Source organism: Centruroides vittatus, unplaced genomic scaffold (assembly GCF_030686945.1).
Source record: "Centruroides vittatus isolate TY-2023 unplaced genomic scaffold, ASM3068694v2 contig_754, whole genome shotgun sequence".
Lineage (NCBI taxonomy): Eukaryota > Metazoa > Arthropoda > Arachnida > Scorpiones > Buthidae > Centruroides > Centruroides vittatus.
In genome coordinates, this window is record NW_027122490.1 from 527,808 (window position 1) to 553,814 (window position 26,007).

At 31.8% G+C, this 26,007-nt stretch overlaps 1 protein-coding gene across 3 annotated transcripts in view; it reads left to right on the forward strand.

Annotated features, from left to right (window-relative positions):
• Hcf (Host cell factor) overlaps nucleotides 1-26,007 on the forward strand; it is a 208,568-nt gene that overhangs the window by 76,013 nt on the left and 106,548 nt on the right. For all 3 annotated transcript variants that reach the window (XM_067277724.1, XM_067277726.1, XM_067277725.1), the window contains exons 10-14: nucleotides 7,552-7,744; nucleotides 10,525-10,706; nucleotides 13,913-13,972; nucleotides 22,573-22,719; nucleotides 24,624-24,921. In XM_067277724.1, the coding sequence (XP_067133825.1) occupies nucleotides 7,552-7,744; nucleotides 10,525-10,706; nucleotides 13,913-13,972; nucleotides 22,573-22,719; nucleotides 24,624-24,921 (880 nt within the window). The remainder of the gene's footprint in view (nucleotides 1-7,551; nucleotides 7,745-10,524; nucleotides 10,707-13,912; nucleotides 13,973-22,572; nucleotides 22,720-24,623; nucleotides 24,922-26,007) is intronic.

Below are 26,007 nucleotides of genomic sequence, written 5' to 3' on the forward strand. Positions count from 1 at the left end.
CAGTGGTGCCTCGTATAACGTACGCCTCGAATAACAGACTGGCTGCGAACAACGGACTTTCCGGCATAATTGGTGACTGCTCCATGAGTGCGTTCTTTAATAGCGGTCGCTCTGCGTCTCCACTACTGCGGGAGTGCGCTGCTGTTTGTAGGCATTTAGGAATGACGGTGAAAGAAAAAAAGATGGCAGTGCCGCACTATCAATAGTATCATGATGGAGGAATCTATAATTCTAAAATATGAGCTTTTAAAGGCAAAAGAAGGGTCCCAATTGTAAAATTTAATCATAAAATGGATTATTTGTTGAAAGAACATTCAAAATAGCCACGAAAAAATTTGAACGCCAGCTACCATTCGAAAAAAATTCATAAAGACACATCACCGCGTGCGCTAACTTGCACTTTCACAATTTCTAAATTTTCATTCATAAAACCACATAATGGACCCGGAAACGAAACTATCTGAACCATGGAGGACGCCATATTGCTTTCCACCGTAAACTACTGCTACAAGCGGCCGTTTTTGCTGTTCGACGGTGCGCACTCCCACCGGAATTTAGGAACGCGTTCTGCAGGAATTTTTAAACGGATGTCGCTCGCACAGAGTTACGCGGAGGAATAAAAGAACGCACCCCATGTTCATTTTTTTTAATGATATTGTACGGTTATTTTATGCTGCGGAATGAATTAGATGTTTTAACATGTATTTCTATGGGAAAATGCGTTTTGTATAACGGACGTTTCACTTAACGACATGCACTTGGAACGGATTAAGTACGTTATATGAGGCACCACTGTAATTTTTCACTAGACTTTGTATCATTTTTTGGGGTAACCGTGAGCAGCTGCTATTTTTCTATATGCTTTAACTCTTGTATTGTACTAAATATACTTGTGCAGTGTGTGAAGGCTCTTTTTGTAAGGACTCTGAATGCTGCTATTTCATAATTATAAGGATCATTCGAAGCAGCCGGTATGAATAATGGCTGGTACCCCTGTTTATAGTAAATGTCTATTTTGATCTGGCCATTTTTAAACTAGATATTTAGGTCTAGGAAGTGGGCATGTTTGTCACTGCATTGTTCTATGTTAAGTGTAAGACGGTACGGGTTATTATTCATGCATTGTGTAAAGTTGTTGATATCAGATTCAGCTCTCCAAATTATCAAGATATCATTTATATATCTCTTATATATGATTATCTCAGGGAGGAACGATGGTAGTATATCCTGTTCTAAGTTGTGTATCACCAGTTTGCATAGGTTCCCTAATAGGGGGCTGCACAAAGGCGCACTCCATTTCTGTAAGTAAATTTTGTTATCGTACTGAAAACATGATGTGTAGCATAGCATGTGCACTAATTCTAAAATCTGTTGGTGGCGTACAAGGTTTTCAACTACCTGGAATAACCAATTCTATAAGGCACAGAAGCAAGGGATGGATATAATGATGCAAAATCTAAAACAGTGATGTGTTCATTATTGGTCAGTGCAATGTTGTGCAATTCTACTAGAAGACTTTGCGTGTTTTGTATTGTAAATTTATAATTTTTTAAATGTGATGTAATGTTTTGTTGTATACATGTTAAAGCTTTACTGTTAGAACGATTTTAAAATATTTAAATTCGAACAGCTTGCATTTTAATTCTGTAGAACATTAATTACCTGAAGCAGATCCATATTGGATCGAAAACGTTTGTCAGTTCGTAATTAGTTTAAATATATTACCCCTCGATGTGGATTCCTGTCCATGATGAGGGGACTTCTCAGAGATGGTTTAGTATCTCTTTTTTACTATCCCTGGGATCTGAACGCCCACCCATGTGTTTGCCATGCATGGTGGCCTGTATGCCAGAAAGGGGGTATCCTGGTAGTTGAGGGGCAACATAACGTCCCCAACACACTGCTTTGGCCCCTGCTTCGGATAAACGGGAGGCTCAAATCAGGCTCTGTTTGAGTCAATCGGCTGGTCGTTGAGTCATTCTTGACCTCGGCTTGGAGTCAACTGATCGATGCAGACCAGGCGGACACATCAGATGATGTGCTCTTCTTGACTGCATTGTGAGGGTATAGCTTCTAGGAAACCCTGCTGTGACGGTCTATGGGAGTCTCCCATGTGACGGCATCCCCTCGTTGGGCTCCATGGTGGGTGGGGTCACTAGGAGCCGAAATAGTATTTCTCAATCATGGATTCTAAAACTTCCAAAAACTAAAGACAAGCCAAAAAACACGAACGACAACAATGCCAGTCAACCATCCTACTTAATAGTGCATGCTACTGGAGAAACACCTCTATCAAAATGTTCCCCTTTTCTGATTCAGAAATTGTTTGAATCTACAGTTGGAAACCTGAAAAAAATACGAAAATTGAGGTCAGGAGATCTGCTTGTAGAAACAACCTCATCTCAACAGTCAGCAAAACTTTTGGCAATAAAGACCCTCAAAAACATGGAAGTCGCTGTCGCCCCATACGGAAGTCTAAACTCATCACGTGGAGTGATATCAGAGATCGATCTAATGTCTGAAGATGAATCAGATATTCAGATTGGCCTTTTGGATCAAGGTATAATTGCTGTTCGACATATCTTTATCCATCAAGAAGGCAAGTTAATTCCTAGTAAACACCTAATTTTAACCTTTAACAAACTGACATTGCCATCTTTCATTACGGCAGGATATCTGCGCTGTCTGGTTCGGCCATACATTCCAAATCCTCCGTGTTGCTTTAAATGCCAGCGGTTTGGACATTCACAAACATCTTGTAGAGGGAAAGGTGCATGCGCTCAGTGTGGAAAACAAGATCACGAGAGTACTGAATGTAAGAGTATCCCATACTGCGTATACTGTAAAGATGCCCATCCTCCTCCTCACGGAAATGTCCTACATGGCAGAGAGAGAAAGAGATACAACGGGTGAAAACTGTGAATAATATACTTTACCCTGAGGCACGTCACATGGTCACTTTAAGTTCACCAGTGAAAAAAAGACATTTGCTGCTATTCTGAAATCGACTAAGATGTGGGGTTCAAACAGATATTTCTGTCTCACCAAGTGAATGTCTCACTCACCATGTGAAATGTCTACTGATCCCATCAAAAGAAACATCAGAAAAGGAGAATGTAAAACCTAAAACATCCCTACCTAAAACAAGGGTAACAACAAGAAACATGGGTTCTAAAAAGGCAAGTAAGAACCCACTAAACAAACAGAGTGAAAGCAGCTCTCTCTAAATTAAAAATTCAGAGGCTCAATCTATGAGTGAGTTCTCTGATATCTCTGATGATGAGAATAATATGGAGGTGACACAAACAACCTCACTTTCAAAAGGAAAATCGTCTGTGAAGTTAAATAGGGATACCTTCACAAAAAATGCTGCCTCAAATACATAATGGATTGTAAAATAATCCAATGGAACTGTTGTGGTTTCCACAACAACTTTTCTGACGTTAAACACTTGACATCATCTACCACATCTCTCTGCGTGGCACTCCAGGAAACACATCTAAAACCTGGAGAAAAATTTTCTTTAAAAGGATTCGATCTTTACCGTAAGGATGATGATAGCCACACTCGCACCAGTGGAGGTGTCGCTGTACTGATTTCAAACCGCATCCTGTCCTTTCCGGTACAAATAACAACAGAGCTGCAAGCTGTGGCAGTCAGAATTTCAATTGGCGTAGTTTGTTTGTACAGTTTGTTCCATATACTTGCCACCAGATGTCAGAGTCAATGAGGATGAATTGGATGACTTGGTTGAACAGCTGCCAACTCCATTCCTTTTACTGGGTGATTTCAATGGCCACAATCCAATATGGGGCAGTTACGATATCAACTGTCGAGACAGAGCCATTGAGAGATTCATAGGTAATCACCAACTGTATATATTTAATACTGGAGAAGTGACATACTTTCATGCCCCAACAAGAACATTCACTGCCATTGATTTAACATTAGCAACTCCGAACCTGTTTTCAGCATTTACATGGGAGGTTGGATCTAATCCACTCTCTAGTGACCACTTCTCAATATTTTTAAAATATCAAGGCAGAGAAAGCTGTGAAACAGCCCATCCACCACACTGGAAACTTGAAACAGCAGATTGGCCTGCATTTTCCTCGTTGGCTATCATCACTGAGGAAATGGTCAATACTGCTGATTTCAATGATGCAGTTGAAGTTGTCACTTCCAGTATTATTCAGGAGCCAAAAATACAATGGAGAAAACATCAACAAGATATCCAAAACATCTGAAACCATGGTGGGATCAGAATTGCGAGGCAGCATTTAAAAAAACAAAAGAAAGCATGGGGGATTTTCAGAAGTTACCCCACTGCTGACAATTTGATTGCTTTTCAAAAAGCAAAGGCAAATGCCAGAAAAATAAGAAGGCAAAGCCAAAGGGATTCTTAGGAAGTATGTTTCTAGCATAACATCTTCCACCAGCTCAAAAACAGTCTGGGATAAAATTCATAAAATTAATGGGAAATATGCTTCTCACTCTCTGTCCATGCTGGAAAATAATGGCACAATAATCAGTGACATGAAAGGTATTGCTGATTTGTTAGGTGAATCGTTTTCTTCTTCTTCCAGCAATATTATGTATACAAGGAATTTTCAGGTTTATGAAGCCCAAACTGAAAAACTATATTTAAATTTATACTCCTTGTCTATTGAGGAATATAATGTGCCATTCACCAGGGTAGAACTACATACAGCAATCTCTTGCTCAGGGAATACTGCTGTAGGCCTGGATAAAATTCACTACAGCATGATTCAAAATCTGTCAGACAATTCCCTTAGTAATCTCCTGAATCTGTTCAACAGAATATGGACAGAACATACTTTTCCTGACTCCTAGAGGTCATTGATTATTATTCCCATTCCCAAGCCAGGTAAAGACTGCAAGATTCTCTCTAATTATAGACCAATTTTTCTGACTAGTTGTCTCTGCAAACTATTAGAGAGAATGGTAAACAGACGCCTGATGTTTCTCCTAGAAGAAAAAAACTACTACACATCAGAGTGGATTTTGTAGGAACAGAAGTACCACGGACAATTTAGTAAACCTTGAAACATCCATATGTGAAGCGTTTTGTTAGACGACAGCACTTAGTGTCTGTCTTCTTTGATATAGAGAAGGCCTACAATCGCTGCTGGCGATATGGGATACTCCGTGCACCAATCTGCATCACCAATCCGTGCACCAATCTGATCTGCACCAATTTGGATTGCGGGGTAATTTGTCAATTTTTATAAAAAAAAAATTCCTACAGAATTGAAGATTCCAAGTCAGGATGGGCAACACTTTATCTAGGCCTTTCACACAAGAAGAGGGTGTTCCTCAAGGTTCTATTTTGAGTGTGACTCTGTTCCTAATTAAAATTAACAGCATGGCGAAATGTCTCCCTCCCAGTGTGAAACACTCCCTGTATGTGGATGACTTTCAGATCTCCTGCCAGTCTAGTAACATGAGCTTTATTGAGAGACAACTGCAAACCTCTTTAAATCGCATAGACAATTGGTCCAAGACCAACGGTTTTACTTTTAACGCAGATAAGACCTCGTGCATCCACTTTTGCCGAAGGCATGGTTTGCACCTGGATCCTGAAATTCATCTAAATGGGGTTAAAATCCCAATGGTCAATGAGGCTAAGTGTCTTGGTGTTGTGTTTGATTATAAATTGACGTTCTTGCCACACTTGCGCAATTTGAAGAGTAGATGTTTAAAAGCTCAACCTTTTAAAGGTATTATGCTGCTCATCCTGGGGAGCAAACAAATGCTCAATGCTCAGAATACATAGATCCCTTGTCTGCTCTAAGCTTGATTATGGATGCATTGTGTATGGCTCTGCACGAGAATCTACTCCTCGGATGCTTGATCCAATTCTCCATCAAGCATTGTGTTTGTGCACTGGTGCGTTTCGAACTTCTCCTGTTCAAAGTTTGTACGTGGATGCTTATGAGCCTCCACTATCTCTTAGGAGAGAACAGTTGTCTCTTTTTTATTACATTAAACAGAAATCTCAGAATAAACTGTTAGCTGATCGTTCAGATACTCAGCTGAAAAGATTATTTGCAGCTCGTCCAAGTAGTGTACCTACATTTGACATAAGAATGGAGAATGTAAGCAGCACGATCGACTTGGACACATGCAATATCTCACAGGTTGAGTTTAATAGTATTTCACCTTGGTTAACCCCAGTGATAAATGTTGGTTTAAGCTTAAAGCAGTTCCCCAAAGAAACCACACTAGACTACGTCTATAGACAGCACTTCGCAAAAATTCAACATTGTGACAGGAATTTAATTCCTATATACACTGATAGATCTAAATCGGATGACTTTGTTGGCTTAGCCTTTGTTTGCCAGGATGAAATCGTGGCAGAACAAATAGCACTGAATTCTTCCTTCTTTACTGCAGAGTTGCAGGCTATTTATTTAGCCCTAAAGTATATAAATAAGAAAGGTCATCGTTGCTGTGTGATCTACACTGAATCTACACTGACTCAGTTAGTGCACTTCAGGCTTTGATCTCATGTGAACCTAGTTCTCACTCCATAGTGATTAAAATTCGTAAACTGATTTGTTATCTTATTGCAATTAATTTCTCTATAAAATTTTGTTGGGTCCCAGGCCACATGGGTATAAGAGGAAATGAAGAAGCTGACACAGCTGCAAAGTCAGCAAGTCCTTCTCAGCATACAATGCGTATTGAAGGAGGTGACTTGAAGCTAGTTGTTAAAAAACGACTGGAGGAGAGATGGCAAAATGTGTGGAATGCACAAGTCCACAATAAACTACATGAGATCAAACCTATGATAGAAAATTGGACACATAAGCAACCCTATGACAGGAGATCTGAGGTTATTTTTACTCGTTTGAGAATTGGACATACTCGGCTGACTCATCAATATCTTTTGAAGGGCGATGATCAGCCAGTATGCCACTATTGCAAATGTCCACTTACCATAAAACACATACTGCTTGATTACTCTGCCTTTGAGATTATGTGTAGACAGTATCTTGGGACAGGATGTTTGATAGAGATTCTGGGCCAGAGTTACAATGTATATAATGTATTAGACTTTTTAAAGGTCACTAATTTGTACAAAGAGATTTAACTATTTATTTATTTTTTACTTTTTTGTGTTTTGTTGTTTGTTTGTTTTAATTGTGTATATACTCGTTGTTTTTATGTTATTTTCTGTTGTTTTTTGTTGTTATTTTATATAATATATACATATAGTGTTTGATGAATTAACCATTCAGCACGGCACAGCTTGGCCTTTGTGGCCCTTGCACCAAAAAACTGCAACTAACCAAACCTAATCTTAAATATATTAATGTGCTGATACTTTTGAAGGTTCTTAGTAGAGTTATTTAATCATGTATAACCAGCTTTGAGAAGATTCAGAACTGTGTAACAAAATTAAAAAATTTGAATGAATATCTTTTTCATAGTAGATTTTACTAAATTTAATGTTTAAATATATTAAATTTTTTATCTTCAATTCAAATTATGTTGGTTTTTAATTGTTGTTAACTATTAATTTAGGTAACAACAGCTGTCAATACTACAACAGGTATGAGTGGAATGGCAGCTTTAGCAGCTGCAGCTGCAGCTACACAGAAAATTACAACTGCAACAGCAGCAAGTTCTGCAACCTCAGGGACAACTAATATAAGAGTAGTTACTCCCTCTGTTATTGCACAACCTGGAATGAAAATAAGTTCTGTTCCCATTCAAGGTAAAATAAACTAAAAGTAAGAAATTTAAAATTAAAAAAATTTATTTTCAGAAATGAAAATTCCATTTTCAATTTTAAAAAATATAGGATCTTCACAAAATAATCCCATGGTTTCATACACAATTTAATAAATGATAGATAAGAAATTTCACTTGAATACAAGATGAAATTAAGATATATCTTTATTTTTTTTTATTTAGTACATTTTGATATGTTCTTTCTTTGTAGCCCTGCAAACATTTGAGTGATAGTTTTTCTTCCAGCATCTGCATCAGCATGTTGAACATGACAGTCGCAATGGCATTGGTTATTCTCTCACACAGATAGTAGTCAAGACTACAGAATTTCTCTGTATATGCTATGCTCTTTAAGTTTCTGCGCATAAAAGCCAAGTGGTGTTAGGTTTGGACTCTGAGATGGCTATTCAATCATACCACTTCTTCCAATTTATCCTGTTAGGAAATCTGCTATCTAAAGCTACAGAAATGCATTTACTGAGGTGGAGCAGGTCCTTTTGGGTATAGTGGTTTAGGGATCTAAATCCAAACTGCATCATGCTCATGACTTCATGTACTATACTTTGAGATCAGGAAATTCTGATTCCTTCCACTTTATCTTCTGATATGCATGTCCTTCCAGATGGCTTCATTTTTAAAATGTTTCAACATTAATGAATAGTCTTATGTGAAAGTGCATTACTAACATACTTGTGAAAAAATTTCATTGAGCAGTAACAAGAGATTTATTTGGTTGTTCAGGAAGTTCATAGAAATTTTTAAGAGAAATAAAATAAATGGTTTGAATAAAAAATTATTTTTAATTTTAAATTATGTATGCACCATTATTTTTAATGATGTGTTATTCTCTACAGGATAGCTTTATAATACTTTTTTCATAGAACTTCTGTTTCTTCCTGCAAAAAACTGTTCCATGTGGTTTTGCATGCTTCTGAATTATAAGTTTTTATCATGAAGGGAACTCTGCAGAGTCCAAAACAAATGGTAGTCCAACAGGGCAAGGCCAGATGAGTTATGTGGAAGCGGTAAAATGTTCCAGCCTAGTTGTAATAATTTTTGGAGTGTTTGTAAATAAGTGTGCAGTCTGGCATTATCTTAATGAAACACAATGCCTTTTCTGTTGGTCAACTTCAGATATTTTTCTTCAATTGATGTACCATATATCTCGGTGGATAAGACGATGTATAAATTTTCGTCAAAGTTTTATAGTTTTAGCATATATCTGTCCTATAAGACAACCCGCAAACTATCAACGGCCTATGAATTTAGTTTAGATCAGTGATCATTATCTGAATAATAATACTGTATAGCATATATGGAATTATGTCCTATTTGTAATTTTTCAAATGAATAAATTTTATTTTCTTGCATCTGGCAGCACTACCTTGCGATTTTTGCAAACATTTGCACTAATTCGAGTATTCTGGTAATGACATTGACTATTCACAAAAACATCCTATGGGCTATTCTATTTTGTGCACATACCCTACTCTCTTCTAGTAAATAATTATAGTTTGTCTGTCTTTTTATAATTGAAATTTATATAAATTAAAACCATCTAATTTTTTTGTATCTGTCCTATAAGATGACCCTGGATTTTGGGGGCCATTTTTTATGATTTAACTATCATCTTATCTGCTGAGATATACGGTAATTGGGAATAATACTTATCAGAATTGATTGTTTGGTTCTGTGGAAGCATCTTATAGTACAGAATTCCTTTTCAATCTCACCAGATGGTGAGCATGCTCTTTGGATGAAAACCGGCGTTTGGAGTTTTTAATGACAGTTTGTTTTTCTTTCTCCACGATGTTTTTCAGCTGATGTTATAAAAATCCACTTTTCAATACCTGTCAATAGATATTTCAGAAAAGGATCATTTTCATTTTTAAAGGTTTTTGTTCACTTACTGGATCACATGTCCAATCAAAATCAAAATGGACATGTGATCCAGTAAGTTCTTTTCTGTTAAGTTGTGAGGTATGCAAATGTCCTAACAATTCACATATCCAAGCTTCTACAGATGTTGATATATAGTATTGTTCGATGACTTCACCATGTCGGCTGTTTCTCAAGTCGTGTAAGGAGGATTGTAATCTCATAATGTTTTGATATGATCCTCTTTAATAATGGCCAGTCTTTCTGAGCATGGAACATTTTCAAGGTTAAAATTGCCCATTTTAAATTTAGCAAACCACTTTCAAACAGTTGACCCTGCTACAGCACTCTCACCATAAACATCACATATTTTTTTATTGTTTATACAGCATTTTTGTCCTTTTGATAGAAGAAAAGAAACAAGCATTAGAAGTGTAACTTGTTTGTTTTCATTTTCTCAATAAGACAAATTAAATGTTTGATACAAAAAATTTGCTAAGATTATCTAAATCTTAATGGAGTTTTTTTGTAATGGACATTTAATTTGTCTTGTAATCAACAATGTAATTTTTCACAATATTCTTTGATTGTACTGTATGACACTATTATCATTCCATCAAATTAAGTTAATGTTTCCAGCAACAATTTTCATTGTTTCCCTTTGTTTCTTCTGCATAGTTGATTTTTATGTTAGAGGAGCCTTATATTTTTTTTTACTGGATTATTCCTGTTACTGCAAATTCTTCTAAACATAATTGCAGCTTTATTAATTTGGTCATTATACTTTTAAAAATATTTTTTCTTTCAAAGTAAAACCCTGTAATTTTTTGTTATTTAATATCAAAATTTTTTTAAAGCTTTAAATAACAAATAATTTTGTAATAGGTGGAGCAACAGGAACTCAAACATTGCGTGTAAGTAATCCAGCAACACTGATTAATGCTGCGGGAGGAATGAGTGGATCACCTGGAAAACAAATTATTACTGTAAGAAAGACAGGTTCGACATCTAATCAACCACAAATTGTAACTTTAGTTAAGACAAGTCAAGGAGTAACAGTTGCTACAGTGAGTATTTACAATGATTGTGAAATGTAAGATTTTCTTTTTAAGCTTATGTTAATTTAATAGCAAAAAAAAAAGTTAATATATATTAGAAATGAAATTTTGATAAATGTAAAATCTTAAAAAAGTACTGCCATACATTACCAATATTCCCATCAAAAAGCTTGGTGCAACAATTAATCATGCCATATTTTGCTTCCATCATGTAATTGACCAGATGACTTGCATATTGAACACATAGTGTAAATTAATGTTTGCTTTACTGACCTTTGTTGTTGTTCTTAATGTCCATATTTTTCTCTAGTGGTGACAATTTGAACTAAGTTTTTGTTTTCTCAAAATTTGTTCTCCATGATGTGATTAGCATTATATACCAAGTTTCATCTACATAAGTTTGTTATAACCAGCACGCACCATCAGGCCCTGAGTAGGGACAGTCTAATTATAATCACTCTGTGAAAGTAAATGGGCTAAATCATTTTGTATGTTAAATACTTGTTATAACATCTAAAAAATAAAATTAGCAATTATTTTTAAAAGTTTCTTAAATGAATGCCATTTTAAATTTTTATATTATTTTATATTTGAATTGGCAATTTTTATTAAATTTTTTGTCCATACAAGTGTCTATATTATATATGTCAGAATTTAATATTTTATTTATGGTGATAGCAAAATATTTTTTACTATTTATTAATATTAGTTTGACTATTATCTATTAGTAGAACTTATTATACTGCTTTAACCTGCAGACAAAATTAGAGAGACTGAATTAGTCTATTAGTCTGGTTCAAAAGAATAAACTTTTTTTTTATTTGCACTGATATACAATATTTTCTTGTATTTCAAACCTTTTATCCCTCATCAGCAGGTGTTTTATCAGTTATATTTCTAAAATATAAAATTTTTTTTAATTGCAAGATTTAAACTGTAATTATATACATAAAATACTTCAGACAACTTTTTCATAACTTATAAGTTTGAAAGTTTTTCCAATTATTGAATGATAAAGTATCAAATAGATTGTTGTTTTTTTCCCTCTATAATTTTTCTTTTAGCCTGATCAATTTTTTTTTTTGACCAGGCTAAAAGCCAAAAATAGCATTATTATTAAGATGTCCTCTATAAATATAATTGTTTCAAATTAAATTTATTCCATTATTATCATTGATTTTTTTATCTTGTTTTATTATATTTGTGTTCATAAAGTTGTCTTTTAAGCATGCTTTTTTCTTTATTTACTATTTCACATCCTTTTTCATTGCTGCAAAGTGCTACTGTATTTGCATAATTTTTCTGAACTGATCTATGTTCTTTAATTCTTATTTTCAATCTTCTTTTTGTTTTTCATACATATGTTAAATTTAGATAACTACAATTTAACACTTACCCTGCTGGTCCAGTTGACCTAATTCCTTACCTGTGTGCTGACTGATTTAAGCAATTTTACAGTATTTTCCACTAAAAATTAAAAAAAAAAAAGTTGACTAAAGCTAGATAAAAAGTAAAAATAGTTTGATATTGGGAACATTTATCTGTGCATTACTCAGTTTTGTGGTGTGTGGCCTTTATTTTTATGTATTATGCTTTAATGTTATTTGGACATGTTTTAGAGACAAAGATACAATGAAAAATAATTAAAAAACTACAATATAGCTTTAAAATTTGTATTTTTATGTATGAAATATATATTACATCTATGAATTTATTTATAATAATGATGTACTGTACTATATCAATATCATCAGTAGACTTTTTCTGATTGTAGCTGTTTTTTGTAAATGCATTGGTTCAGCAAATGTACTGTACATAAGATGGCTTTAGCACTATCAAAAATATAGGAATTCCACTTTTGTATTGATAATATCTAAAAAGTATATAAATTATGTAATATCATATAAACTATATAGGTTTAAAATAATAACGAAATTATGTGGCTTATTTGTATTTTTTTTTTTTTAATTAATGAATTCGAACAATCATTGGTTAGTATGTTAATGCACTATATCTAAATTTAACTCTTATATAAAAAATAATATGACTCGATATTTGCTTGCAAAATATGGTGAAGAAACTTCGAATCAGATGATGATTGTGGTTGTACGAAATTGCTTATATTTGAAATTTCTGAATAAACAGTTCCACTATTTATTAACAGACAATAATATACACACACAAATCGTATTTTGATTGCTGAAAACATAATGTTACGTTTTAAAGCTAGAAATATTACGTTTCTAGTAGGGTAAGTAAATAAACCACTCTTTCTTTTACTGTTTTATCTTTTCTACTTGTATAATTTAAATAATTCTTTATTTGGTGCAGAATAATTCTTTAAATTTAATACCAGATCAAAATAGATCTGATATTAAATTTATATATTTTCTTACTAACAATTATAAGTCCTGTTAATAGATTATAGTCATAATAGACTAATTTTAATAAAATAAAATTAAACGAATTAATGTTTCTAGTCCTTTAATCTGTTTAGTATAGAAAATTTATCAAACTAATGTACAGAAAATTTACTTTGTCATTATTACAAAACTTGTTGCTCAAAACAGTATTCATTGTTTTGTATATCTGATTAGATTAAGAACAAAGAAATTTCCTTATGTTCTCTTATGTTTTAAAATTTAATTGGTTTGTACATTTTGTATATTATTGTTAGTCCTTTTGATTCTTAGTGACTTGCTTCTTCAATGTTCTGACATATATTAATGAAACAAAGAAAATAACTTTTTTCCTGTCATCATTAATTAGCAGAATCTGTTGAGGATGGAAAACATTACATATGAATTTTATGGAAAGCTACAGGCTTGTCCCATTTCTCTATTCAGCATTTATGGTGTCAAAAGTAAAATGGCTAACTGTATCCAATTTCAGAAACATTCTAACTTGTACCAAAGAGGATCTTTATTGTACAGTACATACATTACACTTCAAAAGATTAAAATGATATTCTATGTATTTCCCTTTTGTAAAATTGATATTAATATCCAGATAGTGTATGCATTTCATTGACCTGAAGGTCACACTGATGTTATTTGTGTTGATTTTATAGTTATTATTATTATCTGCTATTAAATCTACTAATGCTACTATCTACTAATAAATATTTTATAGTTTATATTTAACTTTTATAACAATGTCAAACAATGTTTATTTGTTTTAAACAAAGTTTTTATTTTTTTCAAATTAATGAATAGGTACCAAAAGTTAGCTTAATTCAAGGTAAATCTGGAACAGTTCAGGGACAACAAATACAAGTAAGTAAATTTATGTTAATAAGTTTATACCTGAGATTTTTTATAATTTTAACTCTTTAAACATGAAGTTGGCCTAAATAAAAGTTGTTTTACTGATCTCATTTTACAAATTGTTTACTATTATTGTTTACGTTTCGTCTACTCCCTTCCCGCTAGGTTGAGTTCATTTTCATTTAAGAGTGATATCGAATGTCAGTTAGTTATGTTTACAAAATCTTTGTTATTTTGTATACTGTATATTTTTTATATAAATTAAATATTATTGTATTGTTGAATGAAATGTTGTTTACACTTTTTTCTGACTTCTTTATAAATAATATATTTTATATTATTTATTGTTATAATGCAGATTACTTTATATCGTTAATTATGTTACGTGCTATCAATGTTGTAAGATATTGGAATATAGAAGACATAAGATATAGAATAATTAAGAAATAATTATTTCTTAATTATTCTAAATTATTTAAAATTAATTAATTAATTAAATTATAATTATTAAAGTTAATAAGAAATAGCATCTAACTCTAGTACCAAATTATTTCGTAATTAAATAATATTATAGCCTTTATCTAGCCTGATGCCTTATGGCATTGATGGCGTGTAGGTTAGAATGTTCAGGTATTAAGGTTATTGTTTAGTTATCTTTGTTTAGTTAATTATGTTATATTCGTTTTCACATATATTTTAATATTTTTTACGCTATTTTAAAATGATTTACGAAACGTTTTATTGAAATTTATCATATTTAATGAAAGGATTATTCATCTCTTTCTAGAAGATGAGTAACTAATATATAATTTATTTTATATATAAAGCAAAGAATGAGCATTTCTCATTATATACAAAAGATAATATTTAAAATCATGTTAATTTTAAAAATATTGACAAAAACAATAGCAACAAAATATCACAAAACTTCACAAATAGATAATATATTTGAACTGTTCCACAACTGGGGAGAAACTAGACCATATGTCCCCACTAAAGTATATCCTTAGGGTAAAAACTATTCAGTCTACAAATACATAGTAAAAACAAAAATTTTAGTGCTTAAAGAGTTAAAAAAATTAGTATGTTAATACGTTAGCTTTTTAAATCAAGTGCTTGACAGTTAAATTTATTTCTAATAATGTACATTTATTGATAGAAAATTGGGCATCAAAGTGGTGTTAGAATTGGATGAAACTTTATTGGTATGAATGTAATGATGATGGTAATAGATGATTACAATATCATAGCAAAAAGAGAATATCCTGTGATATAACATTTCAATTTAAAGGAACCTTTAGTATCTTATAAGTCCATCTCTTGCCTGGATACATGTGGTAGTATATTGTCCAGGCATGGAGGCACATCCATGTCTAAAACTGGTGTCCAATCTGATCCCACAAATACTTGATGGATAACACATGTGGACACTATGCAGGCCAAGGAAGTATGAAATCTGATGGAGATATTCCTGAAAAATCTTAGCTGTGTATGGTCAAGCATTTTTTTGCAGAATATCTGTTTGCAGTCCTACCATGATCGCAGCATGAGTCACAAGACTTTCCAAATGTACCTCCTTGCCATCAATGTTTCTTATACAGTAGAACCTCACTTAACAAGTATAATTCGTTCCAGAATCTTACCCATAATGCGAAATGCTCGTTAAGTGAAACAAGTTTTCCCTAGAAATTAATATAAAATATGACAATGTGTTCCACAGTGAAAAAAAATACTCAAATATTTTATGTATAATGTTTATTCAAAGAAAATTATGCAATATACATTGTTAAAGAGCGTGAATTATCCTCATCTTTCATTCTAGCACGGAATGAAGCAACCTGTAATGAGAATTTGATTTTGCAGAAAATGAAAAAATCAAAAAAATGTGTCTCAAACAACCAAACGATATGCCAAATTCTTGGGCTATGTGAAGGCTATAATTAAATATTAGAAATTAAATAATTTGACTAGAGGTAGGCAGTTATGCTTTAATCTCATATTAAATTTAATAATTATAAATAAATAATTTTTAAGTTAGACATTTCTAAAATTTAATTTGGAATTGGTCATTAAATTTAGTACGAGATGGAAGCATAACTGCCTGCCTCTAGTCAAATTATTTAATTTTTAATTTTTAATTATAGCCTTTACATAACCCAAGAATTTGGCATATCGTTTGGCATGTTTATTATATAATGAGCTATGGTTATTGATGTTTATACATAATATGTGTGAACACAAGTTTGGAAAAATATCTGATCACAAGCAACAGTAAGATGCTAGTGGAACGTGTGCTAAACTCAGACTGACGGAGCATGTGCACAATCGGGACTTTTTCTCTCCTTGTCACTCGTTATGTGAAACATTGCTCATTAAGCGAGTCATTTTTGTTACAATTTGGTTTGCTTATTATGCGAAATACTTGTTGTGGAGGTGCTTGTTAAGCGAGGTTCCACTGTATTGTTGTTAGAACTGTTTTATGAAATGGTTTTCCAGACCAATTCAATCATTGCTGCAGTTGGGACAGTGTAGCACACTACCCCCACTACTGATTTTGCTTTATTGTTGAGTGACACACTCAACAATAAAAGAAGATTGAAATACTCGTTAGTTGTCCTCTACATTCTAACAATGTGAATATCCGTTGCCAAATGGAAGTAGGATTTGTTACTAAAAATGATATGCTACAGGTCTTAGCAGTACATGATTCTGTCATGATATCATTGCAAATGGAGCCAATGATGGGATGTGTAGTGGTCACCATGTATGCAAATTTGCTGCTAATAGTTGCCAGTCAGTGGTATCAAAAGAGAGAGGATTTTGTCCAACTTTCTATAGATGGTGAACAAAGACTCCATTGCAGCTGTTTGTCCTTGTCTTACAATCACAATCTGCTGGTGGTCTTTTTGGGATGTGCAGAGCCTGTTAACCATGTATGTTTGCTTTGATATATGCACTCCCCCTCAGTACCTGTTAATAGTCAAATCAGAATAATCCAGATGGTGAGAAATTCAATGAAATAGCCATCTTGCTTCTCTTATCTGAGCCAATGATAAAGTTTTTTGCAAACTTTATCAGCTCTGCATAACATCTTTGATTGTGTTGTTTGGCCATGCCTAGCAAGATCTCCAAACAACAGACATGTTGAAAATTGTGAAAACAGCCTTTTTGACATTGCGGTAGTGATTATAAGGCATTCTGTAGCTTGCCTGATGTGTTTTGCAGTAATTGGACAATTCTGTCTGGATGCATAACTTTTTTGTCAATGAATGTATTTCTGAAGTTGTGCAATAATTTTAACAATCAGAAATAACAAAATTTATTTATAATTCAGTTAATAAATTAAAATAGACTATGAAAGTTTCTAATCTTATTAACTGTTATGGTGTTTTAACTTGGTAACCCTTGACAAAACAAAAATATCTTGCATTAGAATTTTGAAAAAAGTTAAAACTATTAAACTAGCAAATAGACCAGTGTTTTTCAACTTTGTTTTTTTTTTTATCTCACAGCACACTTGAACCTATAATTAAATTTCCAGGGAAAAATTATGTGATTTTAAAGTTGTGTAGTTGTGTTTGTAAACATTCTACAGGGTGACAATAATTAACCCGTACAAGTTTTTTGTATCATAAATTTATTAAAGAAATGAAAATTAGCAAAACAACAGCATATAACAGTGACAATACTTTACGTATTAATCGGATATTCAGCCAGTTTTAAAGTGGCCTACTTTTGCTTTGATGCAGAGCCCCAAACGCGTTTTGAAATTCTCAGCGATGGGCCGCGCTCTTCTGGAGACAGTTTGTCTCACTCTCAGCGCAAAGATTGCTTCAGCGACTCCAAACTTTCATGGCGCTTAGAACAGACCCTGGCCTCCAAAATGGACCACACACTGTAGTCCATTGGGTTCAGATTCGGCGAGTACGGTGGCCATTCCGCAGACGAGATGAAATCGGGAAAATGAGCCTTGCACACTCCTGAGTCTTCTTCGCCCTGTGTGTCGGCGCCGAGTCCTGCTGAAACGTCCATTTCGCACTGCCAAAATGCTGCTGAGCCCACAGAAGTACCACAGCCTCGAGAATGTCATGGTGGTACACATCTTGATTGATTTTGGCCCCTTGATCGACGAAAACAAGGGGTGTCTTGCCGCTCGCACAAATTCCGCCCCAAACCATGACTGACATTGGATTTTGTGATGTTCGATGACGGCTGAGCGTCCAGGAGCCCCCGCGGACCAGTTCCTGTCGTTTTGATGGTTGTACGGAGAAAAGCTTCTCGTCTGTGAAGAGAATGCACTCCCATTGTCGACCTGCGGCCCGACGCTTGAGTTAACGGGATCTTTGGAGTCTCACGCACTTGTTTTCATCGGTGAGGAGCTGAATCTTTTGGAACTTGTAGGGCTTGAGTACGAGTTCCTTTTTTGCCATTAACCGCACCGATTTGCGATTGATTCTGATCTCACGAGCAATTTTTCTCATGGAGACCTTCGCATGTCAGTCAACTCACTTTGTGATGATCTTGCGGTTCCTAGACGTGTTGACAGTGCGCTTTCTTCCACGTCCGGGACGGTCACCATTGTGGCCAAGCTCCTTGAATCGCCGAACTGCATCTGAGACTGTCATTTTTGGAACACCGAGCAGACGAACAATTTCACATTGATGCTGTCCTTGCCGGAATAGCTCCAAAATTGCACAACATTTGTTCGACACCATTAAAAAAATAAAGAACTAACCCTTATTACATCGAAAGTATATCTACACGGGCAGGAAATCATGGAGAATTAAACAATATTATGTAAATTGGTGACAGTAAAAAAGTTCAGGTGCAGCATTGCTACAAACTTTGTACGGGTTAATTATTGTCACCCTGTATTTTCATATTACTTGCAACTTAACGTTAGTCTTTTTGTCTATAGTTTTTGTGAATTAAATAAAACAGTATTATTGTTTCTTAAAATAGCAGCAGGTTACAACAATAGTTATTTAAATTAATAATTTTTATTTACGTAAAAGCATTTAACATTAAGTCTTAATTTGCATTTAAAAGTAGCATGATAATTGCCTTTTGAAACCTGCTCATTATCTCACTATTTCTAACTTAAAATAATTTGAATTAAATATGGACAATTATAGATACATTTTTGATTTAAAGAAAATTTCATTTTAAATGAAATAACTTGGTTTTATGCACATAATTTATTCTTATGAATGTATTATTTTTACTACATTATGTTTATGTTTATTTGTTATAACAATTTAAATACAAGTTTTTCAGAGGTTTTAATTTTGACACATACATTTAATTATTCTTTGGGCTTCTTTCAAAAGTAATTTATTTAATAACCTTCAAAAATTTTCATCGCACACCTGTTAAAAATTACTGAAATAGACTGTTTAAAGTAGTTTTGGTTATTTTATCATGTAGATTTAATTACAAAATTAATTTTAACACAATAATTAGTTTGCTGAATTAGCATTCATATGATTAAAGGAAAATAAACTAGCAAACAAAAACTTTTAGTCACACTAATCATTTTCTGAATAACTTGAGTGATATAATTTTGGATAAAATTTGATTGATTAGCTTCTTGATTGGCTCCTAAGTTCAGATTGATTAAAGTGCGTTTGTTCAACTTTACAACTGTTTCATATGAACAAGCGATGTCATAATTTATTTAGAATTTTTCAAATTTTTTAAAATAATTTTTATTTTTTACAAAATTATTTTATTTACAAAATAAAACTGATTTTTGTTCTAATGTTGTTCAATTTATAAATATTTCAGACTTAAAGTGATAATTACAGTTAGTTTTGTTGTTAGTATATGAAATTAAATGCCTTGTTAACAACATAATAATGCAAAGTAATTAAAACAAGAAGTATTGAGATAGTAATTGAACAATTGAAATAGCACTTCTAATTCTCAGAACTAATATTATTGGAAATATAAAGTAAATATAGTTATAGATAAAATTCTTTTACTATCTCTATTTTGTTGTTTTGTAATAATAATAATAATAATAAATTTTAATAACATCAGTAGAATTAGTATATATTCACAAAGATTTTTCAGTTATTTGTTACAGTATTTACTTGCATATAAGACAATCTCGCATATAGGACAAGGTATGACTTTAAAGATCAAAATAAATAATTTAATCACAAATAAAATTATCAAAAGAATGTAAATGAACACATTGTCCCACAAAAATTACTGGCATTTTAAACTTTAAGGAAAAATCTTGTAAAATCTACAACATAATTTGTTCATGTAGAGCTGGACAATCGGAAACCTTTTTTTGCCAATTCTTAACAATTTAATCCACTCTCTGTCAATTACACTTACGAGTTTCTCCAAATTCTGATTTCTGAATAATCATCTGTTTTCATGTGGGAATGGATTATAACTTATATTGGGCTCTTGTGTGATTTTGAAATTTCAAACTGGAATTCATTTCAAAAGCAAAGCTTTTGAAATGAATTCCAGTTTGAAATTATTGCTATTTTTGCTATATATCCTATTGCTATTCATCTTTACTCTTGACAATACACAAGAACGATTCAAATGACCCAGATAAAATACTTATATTTTAAAATATATTTAAGAGGGTAAGCATTCGGGGAAAAAATGTGAATACACTGTTCACAAAAATTATTTGCAAAAATGCAAAGAATCTTTGACTTGAGCATATAGGATGACCTAGGAATTTGAAGCAGTGAAAAATGAATAAAAACCTTGTCTTATATGTGAGTAAATATGGTATTTAATCATAACTAAACTGTTATAATAATCAAAATACAGTGGGTGATCGGTTAACAAACATAATCCATTCCAAGACTTTATTCAGTAACCGATTATTAATTTACCATTGGTTTTTATGGGAATTTGATTAATTTGTTCTGGAGGCCCCAAAAAATAAAAAATATATACTTTCTTACTACGTTTATTTACTCTTATTACTCTTACTCTTACTACTCTTATTACGTATGTAATAATAAAAATACATATATACACAGTCTTGCATTTTTATTAGTCATGTTTTTTCTGTTTGTGGGGGTTAAAGAATCTGTCTATTGTCGTTTGCTTTTCTCTCTTCTTCAGGATTTTTCAGAAGTAATTAATAGCATTATCGACGTAGAGATCCCTGAGTCTATTAACCTCAACCCAGTTCGGATGCCATTCTAAGACTGTCGTTCTGACATCCTCCCACTTCTTCAAAAAAATTTGTAATAGCAGATATTGACATCTGTTTTCTTCTGAAAAAGAGAATTAATCTTGCCAAATTTCTTGGTGTTCTTGTCGTCAGATCAGTTGCAGGTTCCATTATGAGCTTTTCAATGTTCTTTATTTCTCAGATGTGTTTTTTGTTACTCCTTAAGCTCCTTGATAATTCTTGATAATACAGCATCTTTTTTAGATAAGATTGAATTGCAGCCTACTGTAGACCTGTTCAAGCCATACTACCTAGCAAAATCAGACATCTTCTGCCCACTCTCTAACTTTGCTATTATACTCTCACCTTTCAAAAATAAAAACCCTCTCTCGCGAATACTATAAAAGAATTGTTTCTGTCAGAAAAATAAAAGGCTGGAATTACAAGGGAGAGTTTCAAAGTTTTGAAAAATACTATCTGATCAATTAATAAATAAACACATCTGTTTTATATTTGCTGAGCTTATTGTTTTATTCCCCTGAACGTTTTTAGCCTACTATAATAGGCCATCCTCAGGCTTTACATTTTTGTTCGAATGGTAACATTCGAATTTATTTGAATTTGCATTTTAAGTAAACAGTGCTGAGAAGGAGATAGATAGATAGATACTATCTGATCATTATATACCAGGTTGAGCGTCAATGTTGACGTCTCCTGTGCTCCAAAAAGTTTTGAATTGTTGCCTGAAGACAAGGGAAGATCAATCGGTATTCATTATTTTATGTCGCTTCTTTTTATGTTTGTTCTGTGAAGTGTTCATTGTCTGAAAATAAAAATCTTGTGAAAATGTTAGTTATCTGATTTGTTCGTTAACCGATCTGTTTGTTACCCACTGCATTGAATTAATTTTTAATATTTATTTTTGAAAAGGCATTTTATTTTGTTCTTGATTGAGAGTAGTATCAATTATTATAATGGACTGAAATCAAAGCAGAATTATTAAAACAACTGTTATGCTATGTTTGTATGTAATCACATGTATTTGTTTAAAAGATATTATAATTTTTACTTTACTTGAATTTAATGATATCTTTTATTCTCTTTTGTAAATAGAAAAAGTTAATTCAGTGAATTTACTGTAATGCCTGAAGTTATTTCTCATTTAACAAATCTGATTTGTTTTTGCTTGACTGTTTTTAAGCAAATTGCTGAAAGTAAGCAATTTGCTCTAAATTTCTCAGAGCTAATATCATAAATTGAAGTTATATGTAATATCATATTAGATGATCGACTAAAAATAAATAAATGGTTACTGCATTTATATTTGGAATTTCAAACAGCTATGTTAAAAAATTTGTTTTTTGTAAAAGTAAGGATTGTAGATTAAGCAGTGTTTTATTATATAAAATAATAAATTTTGTAGTATGAATGTCAGATGATATGTTTTCTTTAGACAAAATCAACTATACCGGGTGCTACCATAGTGAAATTGGTTACAACACAAGCTGGTGGTACTGGAGGAAAACCAACTGCTATATTAACTTCTCAAACAAATACTACACAGCCCACAATTCTTGGAATCTCATCTGTATCTCCTCAGGTACTAAAGCTTTATATATATATATATATATATAAGAAAGCAGATCAAAATGTAAAGGCAATTTGGATAGAAAATTAATAATTTTGTAAAAAATTGATTCCAAAGCCATCATGTTTGCTATATTGTTAAACAAGTCTAAAAATGTTAACATTTGAAATCAGTTTGATTTCGTACTGAGTATAATTCTGTCAGCTTTAATTTTATATTTTCATTATTAATGAACAACAAAATATAATCAGTTTTTTGTGATCAGAGAAGTTAGCTCTTTTGAATCAATTTTAACACATGAAAAATGGTATATTATTCAAAGTATTGATAAATCAATAAAAATGTTACAGAAAAAAATGTTGACCAAAACCTTAAAAGGTTTTGATTGGGTTTAAAATTGGGTTTGATTGGGAAAGGTTTAAAATTGCTGGTCAATTTAAAAATTAACCGGCAATTTTAACAGTAATAAATATTATTGATTAAGTTAATAAGCTATTCAAGAAAATAAACAGGTCACTATTTTTATTATTGCTTGTAGATATTATCCTTAGCTTCTAAAGATGCATTTGCCTACAAAAACACCAAAACATTTTTTAGGTGTCATCAGTGTTTATGAACTTATATAAGAAATTTTTAGAGAAGGAGAGCTATTAAATTTAATGAAAATGAATACTATATTTATAATATATGTTCTTGATTTAATAGAAACAAATTGCCTTTACTTAATTTAGTATTTTTTATTTGTTTCTAAACAATTTTTAGCATTTATTTTCAAAATAACTGGAAAATATGTCATCAATCAGAAAAGTCTCGAAAGAATAGCATCATCAAGATTTGGATAAATGCCACTTTTTCATTATTTTAGGAATAAATAATAGTATTTTTAAAAAACAAAAATGAAATAAATACTCCTTATTTTCTTTTTAGTGTTGTGTCTCAAGATCAAAAAGATTGCAAATTTTGATAACAAAAACATGAATATCTTTTGAATAATTTTTTTTTTTGTTGTTATTGTTTGATTTGATTATCTATGCTAAGTATCAATTAAAATAAAGGACATTTTTTAAAATTTTATCTATAAAAAGATGTTTTAAATAATTTACTATAAAAGTTTTGAATAAAATTACCTAAAGTTAAATTTAATTACAAAATTATTAATTCAAAAGAATTAATAAACAATATAATTTCATTAATTATTTTACTGGGATTTGGAGTCTAAGTAATTCTCTTATTTCTTTTATGGTTCATAAACCAAAAAACTTTTTGGTGCAATATTTTATGCTGAATTTAAATTGTCTATAATTGCATTGACTAAATTAACAAACACAACTGTTTGTAATATAATTTATTCCTATTATAGTTATATATGCATTTTGAATCACTATAAGGAAAAAATTCATACAATACTTTTTAAAATAAGGTTTTAATTCAATTCGTGTTGTGACAGAGTTAAACTATGATGCTTATGAGTATTTTACATGTTACAAAAAACAGTTATGAAATACTTATGTTGTTATAAGTCTTATTGACTGAGCATTTGCTGTCAAGGACATTCTAGCATAATGCAGTCAACGTGAGTGATAGACTATCACTGGTTTACTGCTCAACAATGTGCTTACTATGTATGACATCATATGCCATCCACGCCTCCGGAGTGAGTGCTCTCAAGCACCCCACTAAGAGATATAAATGCAAGTAGATGATGGAACATTGTACGCGTGTGAATGAGTTGGTGCAGGTTGCAAGGCCAGTTGTACCCCAGATGGACGAGTTTTAAGCAGTTAGACTTTCAAAATCCTTCAAGAATAGCAACTCTCATTAAACTATCAGCTCTCATCATTTTTCATAATTTATTTTATTTTAAGCCATTATAAATTTTGAAATTTAATAAATACTACTACTTTATCTTATTACAGGGTTCTATACAAACACAAAAAGTAATAACAACAATTCTTCGAACTTTGCCCACAAATATAATTACTGTTGCAAAACCAACCACATCTGGTGCAATCACTACATCATCTGCTCTGTCAAACTTAGCAAAGCAGACTATCGTAATTGCGGCACCAAAATCTGGACAAACAGGAACACCTGCAAAATTACTAACTACTGTACCAAAGTTATCTACACCTACATCCCAAATTATTGTAGTTACAACACATGCTCAGTTAAAAACAGTTTCTGGAGGTTGTACAACTGTTCAAGCAGGAAAAGGTAATTTCTTTTAGTATATATAAATATCATTATTCTCTTTTTCTATTATTTCTTCTTATTTACTTAACTTCAAAATTTTAAATAGCAGTTTTTATTTTTAAATGTATGTTCCAAGAAATATAATGTCTTTTATTTTGTTTTTAATGTTCTTATTTCTTCTTTATTCTAATTGCAAGAAAACAATAATATATAATTAAGAGTTTTTCTTCCCCCAATAATAATTATCTTTGTAATTTTACAACTTTTTATTGTTTGAGTTTATTTCATATTTTTAACACTATAAGGCAGTTTTAAACTGCCTTATAGTGTTAAAAATATGAAATAAACTCAAACAATAAAAAGTTGTAAAATATTTTTAACACTATAAGGCAGTTTTAAACTGCCTTATAGTGTTAAAAATATGAAATAAGGCCAATATTCATTGAAAATGAAATAAAATCATTATCTGCCCAGTTGTAATGGATTTTTTTTAAAAATCTGTAATCACAGCTATAAGTTGTTATAATATAATTTGAGTTATTTTGTAATTTGACTATGTTTGTATTTATAGTAAATGGTACTTGAGTTATAATAATTTGTATTTGTAATCAAAGTTTTGATAAAATGATTGCTATATGCTGTATTGACTATGATAAATTCTACTTATTAATTAAATTAGAAGTTGTTCTGTTATTTCTACAAGTGAAACTTTACAAGCTTGACACATTAAACAATTTACTTTTAGAAATAACATTTCTGAAATTTTTAAAACAGAATAAGATTATCTATCAGATCTTCTTTAGTAGGCATCACAGCAGAAAATATCAGGGTAATTAAAGAAGTTAGTAGAAAATTTTCTGACAAAATTAAATGCTGTATGAAATTAAGAGATGAATCTTTTGTTTGGAAAAGTACTAGAAACAGAGCTTGGTAAAAATTACTATCAAAAAGAATTTGGGTCTGATGATAAAAATAAAGTAGTCTTCCTTTAATAAATATACTTTTTAGATCTTTTAATAAGGAAAGAATTGGAAGAATAGATAGTGATTTATAAGAAAAATTTGTTTATGTTCCAGCAGACACTAAAACTCCAGAATCTTGTAAGAA